We start from the raw sequence: 10,904 nt of genomic DNA on the forward strand, positions 1-10,904 counted from the left end.
ATGCCCGGCCAGTAAAGCTAATAGATCTCATTAGTAACTTTGTGCTGAATCTACGTTGTTCTTCCTAACAAGAAATTATGAATTGGCAGAGACAATTTAATCCCCTGCAATTTTTCAATTTTATTTAATGTGATTTTTCATAAAACTTATTTACATTGAATACTGATGAATGAAACCTTAATGTCTGTTAAATCAAGGTGTATATCATAACAGCTTACAAATGAATAAATTGATACTAAAATAAGATAGCAAAGAATCAATAACCTTTCAAATAGGTTACACATGTCTATTTTTGATAGATTTTTTTTATTTTAGGGACTTATAAAAATAATTCTAGCTTTGAATTATTCTTAAAAAACTATAAGTTTTAGAATAAAAATGTGTAGATGTTTTTTTAATACAAAATATTTAGATGCAAACAAAGAGAAATCATACTACATTAACAATAAATATATTCTAAACAAACATTATAATTAAATAACTAATAAAAATGTTGTTAAGGTGGGGGTTTTTTATAAAAAATAATTTTAGAAATTGAAAAAAAATAGAATTGAGAAAATTCATGGCATAAAATAAATATTTCTAAATAAAAATGGCACATTGTTTTAAAAAAATGAAAATTTAAATTTATCTTAGTATTGTGTCATCAATAAATATAATAAATACTCTTGCCAAAAAATATATGTACATGTATTTAGCTGCTTACTGGTAAAAACATAAATCAACAAGAAACAATTCCACAACTTGAGTTACAAATAAACAGTGTTTCTTCCAGACTTTTTTCTCCGGGCGGACACTCTAAAAAGTATATATTTTCTATATAAATTATATAAATTTCATTTCGTTCGGGGGGCGGTAAAAATTTTTCGGGGGGTAAGGCCCCCCGAAAAGATGCCTGGAAGAAACTCTGCAAATAAACCCTTCCCCACTGTATCAAATCTTTATAACAATGCCAGCTATAAGTTCTTATCTCAGTTGTTTTTTCTTATGGTACACATCCAGTTATTGATGTATGTGTTTAAAATACTTTACTTTTAATACTGCTTATAAGTGAAATATCCAGTAAAATCAAGTTATTCTGATTATTAACAATAATTTTCAAGAGTGAAATATACATGCATAATTATAAATCTGATTTAATTTTTTTAATTTAAAAAATCATTGTCTTTATGAGAAATTTCCCTTTCAAAATCTACAACAGATAAAAATGACAGTTGAAAAGAAACTGCAAACAAAAGATTGCATAACCAGTAGGCCTACAATTTCTAAGTAGCCCTCATTGAGAATGGCAAAGAGACTAGCCAGATCAAATTTTTAATTTACCCAAAGGTATAAAACATGTATGATCATAATTTGTTTTGTAAAATATTCAGTAACAGAACTAAAATTTAATGCAATGCCATTTAAAAGCCAATCAGCAACACATGATGGTAGATTGATCCACAACCAATTGTTGCAAAAAAAGTGAAAAAAAAAATTATATTGCCATTTTAAACTCAAATAAATATTTTAAAATAAATAAAATGCATACATCCATTAAGTTATCAGGTTGATGAATAAGTCAACAGCAGCATAAAAGAAAATTACAGGTACTTTCTAGTAAAATTAGTAACTAAAAGAGTAAATTTAAAAAATGTTTAAGCATAATATAGAATTAGAGTATCAAAATTATACAATTCTACAAAAATAATAAATTCCTTTCTAATCTGTAAGTTTGTTTTAATAGAATAATTGCGTAACATGAAAAAAAGGAAAGACTATCATTTACAATTAACAGTTAATATTGCACTGATTCCTTATATGATGGTACGGTTTCAACAGTCCATTCATCAACAAAATGATCTATGTATTTTATTTATTATATTTAGCAATGTCCTAAGGTGTCATCAAGGAAACCAGGTGTCCAGTACTAGAAATCTCCTAGGACAGTTAACATCCAGCTCCATACTTGCTAGCTCTGGATTAAATATGTAACAAGACACCTTAAAACTTCATAAACCAACAGAAAATTAAGTTAGCAATATTCTTGTAACTGTGAAATCTGGCAATAGTTACTTGCTACACAGAGATTTGCCATTATGTATCTTGTAATATTAAATGCAATTATTTTTATATCTCTCTTTGCTCTTATAAAAAATAGGATCTTATAAGATGTTTGTAACAGTACAACACTGAACATTATAAGGAGCTAGTGGTCATGCCCTAATAACAAGCTACCCTGTTTTTAGTAACATTTATTTTCAAAAGTATACAATAAACAGTGGTATTTCATATTGTTGTTTAGTTTCATATGAAATGTATCCTCTTTATTATAGTATACAAACTGTTTAGCAAAATCCTGTGTAATGAAATAATAAACCATTTTTTAGATAGTTTATTGCTCTAGTTTTTATAACTTGGAGGAGAGAAATTTGGACAAATCAGCAGTTGTTAATGGACTGTATGTGTGTTTCTCATTGTCCAGAAAGTACAGAGGGTCTTTGACTTGATTCAAGTCAAAACCTTCACTGACCAGTTCCACCTTCCTCTGCTTGAATGTGTTGGTCAAGACAGCTGCATCCAAAACCCGAAGGAACAATGGTCTGGCGTATGTTGGAAGCTCCTGACAAACATGGTCGTACAATTCTTTCAGCTCTCCCTCACCTAGCTTCAAGCCCTCCTTTAATGTAATAGCTACCATACCTGCTCTCCCATCATGGCCTGAAAACAAATTGTGAACTTTATAAAAACTTTATCCATATTGTTCAGAAAACTTTTATCTAGTCTTGCTGACATTTATAAGTTCAAAGAAGTATTACCATTAACATAGAACAACAAGGAAACAACAATCAAACATGCTTACATTTAGTCTTAACATTTGTTTTCAGTAAGAAGTTTTAGAAAAACATTAAAATATCTGTACATATTTGTGTTTAGTAATAACAAATATGAATGCATTTTCTTGGTAACATCTAATTGAGTTTCTGCTCAAAATATTCTATCCAAGGTAAAAAACAAAAAGTACCTGGAATTGCTACTCCATATACATTAGCATCATGTACAAATGACATCCCAGCTATTAAATTAGCCAACTCAGTAGTTGATACATTCTCACCTTTCCATCTAAGACAAAAACAATAACAATTTAGCTTTGGAAATAAAGTATTTAAAATTAAATTTTTTTATCGAACTTTAATAGACAAGGAACAGCTGCATAGCCCAATAAGATTTATTTTCAAATTCAGCAGACAAACAAATATGATCTCACTGTTATTTTAGCAATATAACATATTTTGTTTAGTTAAATAAAAAGTGTATCATTTATATTCTTAAAGTGTATTTTTTACCTAAATGTATCACCTATTCTGTCGTTAAAATATAAAAAGTAATTTCTGTCAAGGGTCATAACATCCCCAAAGTTGAACCACAAATCCCCTTTGCTGAAGGCATCTCTAACAAGCTTTTTTTCATTAGCTTCGTTAGAACTTCGGTACACATTTAATGATCCATCTTTTATAATATTTTCTGGAATTTTGGCTATAAATAGACCTGGTTCACCTGAAAATATAACAAACATTATGCAAAAGTTGGAATTAGGTTTGAAAAAAAAAAGGTTAAAAGTGGCTAAAATAAATTTATATAAACTTAATCCAAAGTTCTTACCAATAGCAACTTTTATACAGTTCCCATTTTTATCTCTTATTGGCATAGCTGTTGAATAGTCAAACTTTACTAAAGCCTTGGGATAAGGATCTATCCTGTTCTAAAAGAGAAAAAAATAATTTAATTTAACTATTTTTGCTACACCACTCTACTTTCTAAATTTTAACATGTTTGAGTCATCACTATCAATGAACAATGTATTTCGCTATTTTAATACAATTGGTATTTATTACTTCAGATATTTTGTTTTAATGATGGATAATCAAAGTAATTTGTCATGGATTAGAAAATAAAAGAATTTATTCAGTTTTATTCACAAAAATAAAATTGAAATTTGAAAATAAATTATATTCCTGGATTACATGGAAAAGCACGAAAAGAAACAATGCATCATGCCCTTTATACACTACAATTTAGTATTTCATGAATGTTACCAAAAAAGGTGAGAGTCTGCCTATGGCACCAGGAACATTGGACATGTTCAGCATCATTGTAACTCCTTCTGTTGCACCAAAAAACTCCGCTATCAATGGCAGTTTAAAACGTTTCTGAACATCAATCCAAATGTCTTTTCTAAGTCCATTACCAAACACAGCCCGCAGTTTGTGAGCAGCTTCAAGGTCACTCTAAAATGAAGCAGCAAAGTAATGTACAAAAAATGTTTATTTAACGCTGTCTGTCATAAAAAATATTATGTTATCATTAAGCCAATTATAATTTCAGTCAATGATATTATCTTACAATGGTTAATTAATGTTATATAAAAATTTACCTACTGGTGGTTGAGATAACAAATATCTAAACAACTCTCCAATGTACTGGAACACTGTGACATTGTACCGACAAACATCTGACCAAAAATTACTGGCAGAAAATTTTCTTCTCAATATTATAGTGGCTCCTGTAAGGTATTTTTTATTGTATTCATAGCTATAATATGATCTTGTACAACAGGTTATTTAAATATTTAAAAAATTTGCAATAGAGTCAGGGTTAGGTGAGAAATATGGTAGTGATACTGCCCCCGAATTTGGCCTAATATATTATGTCCTGCTGGGTTTTTCTAAAGTACCATATTTTAAAATTAGAACAGTTTGGTTCTGTAATCAAATTTAATGCCAACGTAGCCTTTTAAAATACCTGAAACAATAGCTCCACATAAAGCTAGACCTCCTCCTGAACTGTGGTACAATGGAAGTACTATGTATAGATTATCAGCAGAAGACAGATCAATACAGCACATGCCACAACCTAAACCATTTGCTTTTACATGTCTGATGATTGCTGGTTTTGGACTCCCTTAAATAAAAAAATGTATTTTTTTTAAACTTTAACATCATAACCTCTTACTACATGCTGTGTTTTATAGATAACAGTTAAATTACAGCTTCAGGAGTTTTAAGTTCATTAGTATATGTAGTGCTTCATTGTTAGCTCATTGCAAACAAAACACAAAATGTCTTAAACCATTATTTACAATAATAACAATACCTTATTAATTAATATGAGTCACAATAGTCTAAAATTTCCTAAGGACAAAATGTTTTAAAAAATAATTTTAAATCATAATGGAACTCACAACTGTTTAAATGGTAAATTAATAGCTTTAAAGTTAAAAATTTGCCATCATTATTTTAAATGTAAAAGCAAAGCTATGCAGATCTTCACCTGTAGTGCCAGAGGTGTAGATATAACAGCAGGTATCTTCTTGTGTTATACCTTGTCTGACCAGTGGACTGATAGGCAAAGGTAGTGTTTTGGCTAACAGTGGATCCAGAGAGTGGAGGCCATGAGGGGCGGGTAATGTATCCAGACCCTGTACATACACTTGCAATTTACCCAGGCTGTCTACTACATCTATCACTGCCTCTAGCATGCCATCTCCTTAAAAATTCCACCAGTTAATGTTTAAAATTACACACAAATTATATTAGTAATGATTATTATACAAAACACTAGCTTAAGAATGAAAGAATAACAATTTTATAAAATAATAGTAAAAGATCTAGTAGATCTGTTGCAATGGCCAGGGTATACAAGAGCATTGTACTCCACACAAATTCCTGTCAACTTTTATCCAACAATCTTTATTCAGAGGTCACACCATCTGTTAATAATAAACTAACTTAGTCAAGTGGTTAATCTAATAATATGTTTATTAAAGGTTAGACAATTTTTAATTATATTACCTGGACCAACAATAAGGTATTTTGGATCTGCTGCTAAAATGCTATGAATAAGTGGGTGCATTCTGAGGTTAAAATTGATATGGGCTGTTATTACACCCAGCTTCTGTAAACCTGTCAATACAAAAAAATTTCAATACTTGTTACAGGAATTTTGATTTGTTACATTTAATGGTACCCAGTAGCGTACGCAGGGGGGGAGCAGGGGGAGCGGCCGCTCCCCCTCTGGCCATTTTCAGCAAAGTGGCGCCTTTTTGGAAACTTTTGAAACTCAAAGTTTTAAACAATGATATTTGTTTAAAAAATATTTTTGGTCGGCACATCTATGTAAATCACAAGATTTATTTTCATGCAGCAATTAAGCATTATTGTACTAGTCTAGTAGTGTCTACGTTTACAACACGTATTAACAGCTGCATCAGTTTGCCATTCTAAAAATAACCATTACGATGCATTGCAATGTTTAAAGAAACCTCTACGGTAGTACCACTTGGCAAGAGGGGTGGTTTAAGGCAACTGTATAATGTATTTGCTTACGAATAATTGAATTAGAAACTGTTATACATAAAACTTCAGACATAATTACTTTATATATAGGCCTACAGTTTGAATCGTGTGATTAATTTAAAAAAATATAATACAGAAACAAATACAACTGATGTGGCACCTCTGTTTAAATTGGGGAAATTTTGGGCGATAGTGATTACGATTACAAATCATATGAAACAGTTACAACCCCCCTCCCCCATGGACCCCTCTGTAAAAAAATATTGTCATAATACCACTGCTACTTATTTAAATCTATTTCTGTAATATATATTTGTGTAATATATATTTGTGTAATATATATGTATGCTTAAAACAGTCATCTAAAAACTGACGCTAAGTTCACTCTGAGTTGGTTATCTCCCCCCCCCCCCACCTCACCACCACAATTGTGTAGAGCGACATTAATGTCACACCTAGGTATACACTGGGTCGGATAATTGACCTAAAGTGAACGGACAGTAGTGAATGAAGTTGAACCCCCCCCCCCCCCAACACACCCCGGGCTGATCTGTTAAGTACATGTAGAAAAACCCGTAATGATGTACTAAAGTACCATGCCGCCCGAAAATTAGCTTTTAAACGTAAAACTCTGTGAATATTGTTTTTGCAATTACCAGTAAAAAGGTGTGTGATCAATACAGTGATCTAACCCATACCTATCACTATGTTAAAAAATTATCTTTAAAGAACACAAAGAAGCAGTAGTTAATTAAAATATATGATCTGAACTAAAAGACCGTTATTTAGTTAAATGTAGGATGTTATTCCGTATGTTTTTCTATTAAATCGAAAAAAGTGGTTTTATACCAACTCTGATTTTAAAAACTTTCATTATGCTGTAATACTTTAGCATTTATGATGACGATATATTAAATTCTGATTATAGACAAAAACATTTTGCAAACACGAATAGTGTTAAACAATTTCATTATATTCTAAAATAATTATTTATTTGTTTTCACATTTATAAATAAATGTGTAGATATATACATATTTATATTAAGAGAGTGATTATTTCCCCTATTTCACTTGTCATAAATAATTTCCTAGGAATTATTATGTCAGAGATTGTGTTACGTCCATTGTGTTTGGTTGTAGTATATATATATATATATATATATATATATATATATATATATATATATATATATATATATATATATTGTTTAGATTGATACAATTTTTGTTTTGTCGGCCTACATTGTGTGTTTTTTTTTTATTTCTTCAGAGTGCTACTTTCAATTTATTTTACATCATAGCGAAGTAATGACATACCGCTAGTAATTATATGTATATATATATATATATATATATATATATATATATATATATATATATATATATATATATATATATATATATATATATATATATATATATATAATACACGTATATAGAACGTGTTAAAAATTCGGCGCCTTTTTTTGCTCTTTTCGCTCCCCCTACATCGAAAACCTGGATACGCCTCTGATGGTACCTTAAACTAATGTAACTATATTACAAAATATATATATATAGATCTATAGGCCTATATTTTCATACCTAGGAAAGTCCAAATGAAAGATGGTTCATTCTGAATCATAATAGCTACACAATCACGTGGTTTTAGTCCCCATGACTTAGCTATGTTGGCAATTTTACATGCCATTTGGTCAACAAATTCGAAGGTGTAAATGTTGTCCTCAAAAATAATAAAAGGCTTTTTGGGTGTGTCCACAACATGTTTCTCAAACTTGTCAATTAGAAGTGACAACACAGACACATCTATTTGTTTTTTTATTTTTCCTCCTGCTTTGATGACCTTAAGGTCATGGCCAATCCATGGGAACATTGTCTTCCATGCAACTACACCAGCACTGGCAGTTCCAGCAGATCCCAAAAGTACTTTCTCATATAACTTCATTTCAGTTTTTACCTGTAGGAAAAACAATCATAAGTTGTGTAGCTATTATTAATTTTTTTTTAAATTAAAACTTTAAGCATCGTGGGGTAATTTGAGATAAAATAAATAGATATCACATTTTTTTTTTACAAAGGTGTATTGCATTGCACATTTATTAACACCATAATGTTTACACTATTACCTCCCCTGGAATTTTAAGGTTTGTATAGTATAAGCCCATTAATATTTTTTATAATAGAAAATCAATGTCACAATGGTGAAGTGATTAAAACCCCTTTTTTAACATGTAACTCAAATTTTATTTTTTAACCTTCCCTCCGCCGCATTAATTGATTACTGACTTGTCCCAGATTCATGATCTTGTCACTTGTGTGTGTCACTGTGAGTGCGCACTGTACAATACTGTACATTGTACATGTTTTAAGATTTTATAAAAAGTTCCCAAGTTAAGCAAAATAAAAAATTAAAAAAATAAAACAATCAAGCATATGTGTCACCAATTCAATATACCATTTCTAAACTTTTTTGTCACACACAAATAACTTTTAATTATTGAAAGCTATGCCCTAAGTCTGAACAACGCTAGAGACTCTAATCTACTAATCTAGCAGTAGAAACGGAGAGAACTGAACAACACAGTCTGTGTGTAGTTGAGTGTAGGACCGAATGACTTTTTAAAAAAAAAATTCACTAGGCCTAGACCCCAGATTAAATGTGAGCGTACTGGGACACGCGTATATTAATTATATATATTATAGTCTAACTTAGCTTAAAAGTTACCAACTAACGATATTTCTTTTCTTACAAGATAGTTTTATGAGGTTTTGGTTGAGCCTTTCCAAAGTTCAAAGTTCTACTAAGGGAAGACACTCATTAAATATTTACGTGGGAACAAAAAGCTCCAGAAGTGTCTGAGTTATCTATCTTGGATAATAAATTCGCCTATAACACAAAACTGTCGGTTTACAATGACCTTGGTATAAAAAGGTTGTGTGATCCGCACTTACATCAATAGATTTTTTTTTCAGGGATCTCTGAAGCAAGTCTACCGCCTCCCACCCTCTGACGAAGTAGATAAAATATATCCTATTGTATTTAGAAAATGTAAAGAAAATAAATTTACCAGTGCCCTCCCTTTCTCGAAAATTTAAGTGCGCTCCAGCCTGCCCCTTTCCGTAAAAAATGTGAAACACCGGGCTTTACTAGAGGGCGAACATGTTTTTAAATGTTAAAAATAATCATTAAAAAAGTTTTAAAAAACCCACGTTTTCTGATTGAACTAAAAAGTAGAAAATAATTGCTATACATCACAATAATGCAAGCGATCACTCTACTATAAGCGATGAAAAACGTGGGGCGCCGAAGTAAAAGTTATATTACTATTGATTAGATAATACTATTGACTTTTATTAGGGAGCTTGTAGAGAGTCAACAGTATTAGAAACTGTAAGAAAATCACGGCGCCCCACGTTTTTGATCGCTTATAGTAGAGTGATCGCTTGCATTATTGTGATGTATAGCATTTATTTTCTACTTTTTAGTTCAATCAGAAAACGTGGGGTTTTTTTTTAACTTTTTTAATGATTATTTTCTACTTTTTAGTCTTTGTCTGTTTGTTTGCATTAAAATCTTGCTATCGATTTTATCTTTTCACTTTTTTTTGGGTAAACGAAGACAACTCGTAAAAAGACAACTCGTAAAAAACACGTTGTGTGAATACGTTACTGACTAGAACACATAGATTTGAACCCGTGTCGAGTGGGATAGCAATCGTGTGCCCAACCACTCGACCATATCGTCTCCCCCATTCTGGCCACCATTTGTTACGGTTGTTTGTACACAAACACCGCGTGAACACTACTCAGTAAGCAAAGAGGGAGAGTACCGAACCTTGTTTTCATCAAATAACAGTTACTGGGTTATGTCCCCCTTTCCCCACGTTTTTACTACAATTATATAGCGGTCTAAAATGCTCAATAAAATGTTTCCATGGATCAATTTAGTAATAATAACAATTGAATATTCTATGGTCATCGGAAACAAAGCTTCCCTGAAAATTTCAGCGCGCTAGCTAACTGGGAAGTGCCCGAAATATCGATCGCAAGATTTGATTGGAGAACCAAACAGACGCGAAAGCAAGTTAAAGAAAACGTGGGAAAATAAATGCAATTTTGTAATATTTCACAACACTGTAAGAACACGATTGTTTATGAACCGAGTTTTAATTCTTAATACAAATTTGATTTACATTCGACTAGTAGTTAAAAACATTTTTAACAACACAAAATTCTATTTGTCTTGAGCATTGTTTAAATTAATGTTCTTTATCTAGCACCCAATGCTAGCCACATCCAATTTCCCCCTGGCTTTTACCTTCTCCCCTGGTAAATCACCTCACCTGGATTAGGTAAGGGGATTTTTGTTTTCCAGTTTAGAACCAACAGAATTATATTTCCACTAAACCGTTTCATCATAAAAAAACAGATTATAACATAAAAGTTCAGTAGTATATGAGTTATTAGGTTGGTACCCCTTTACTTCATCATCCCTTAACCCCTATTGGAATAGTGGGGGAACCACTGTTGGCAATCCATTTTGGTCTTCTGCCACTCTGAGACCCTTAG

General features: G+C 31.2%; 1 protein-coding gene across 1 annotated transcript; it reads right to left on the minus strand.

The window, feature by feature from the left end:
- Positions 1 to 916: 916 nt before the first annotated feature.
- On the minus strand, positions 917 to 8,843 carry LOC131935730 (long-chain fatty acid transport protein 6). The gene is made up of 11 exons (XM_059292336.1): positions 8,791 to 8,843; positions 7,920 to 8,292; positions 5,832 to 5,942; positions 5,311 to 5,526; positions 4,783 to 4,941; positions 4,419 to 4,543; positions 4,077 to 4,268; positions 3,643 to 3,742; positions 3,327 to 3,537; positions 3,005 to 3,102; positions 917 to 2,700 (listed from the first exon to the last, which is right to left on the minus strand). Exons 1-11 carry the CDS (start codon positions 8,791 to 8,793, stop codon positions 2,390 to 2,392), a joined length of 1,899 nt encoding a protein of 632 aa, XP_059148319.1. The 5' UTR covers positions 8,794 to 8,843; the 3' UTR covers positions 917 to 2,389.
- Between the last annotated feature and the right edge of the window lie 2,061 nt (positions 8,844 to 10,904).

Source organism: Physella acuta, unplaced genomic scaffold (assembly GCF_028476545.2).
Source record: "Physella acuta isolate Inbredline_101_S28 unplaced genomic scaffold, ASM2847654v3 ptg000156l, whole genome shotgun sequence".
NCBI classification, from domain to species: Eukaryota; Metazoa; Mollusca; class Gastropoda; family Physidae; genus Physella; species Physella acuta.

Bases quoted from the DNA above. Each gene is read 5' to 3' on its own strand.
- LOC131935730 (XM_059292336.1), bottom strand. The intron at 5,943-7,919 runs GTATGAAAATAT...TTGTATTGACAG, and splicing joins TTTCATTTGGACTTTCCTAG to GTTTACAGAAGCTGGGTGTA. The intron at 3,103-3,326 runs GTAAAAAATACA...TTTTTGTCTTAG, and splicing joins AGAATAGGTGATACATTTAG to ATGGAAAGGTGAGAATGTAT.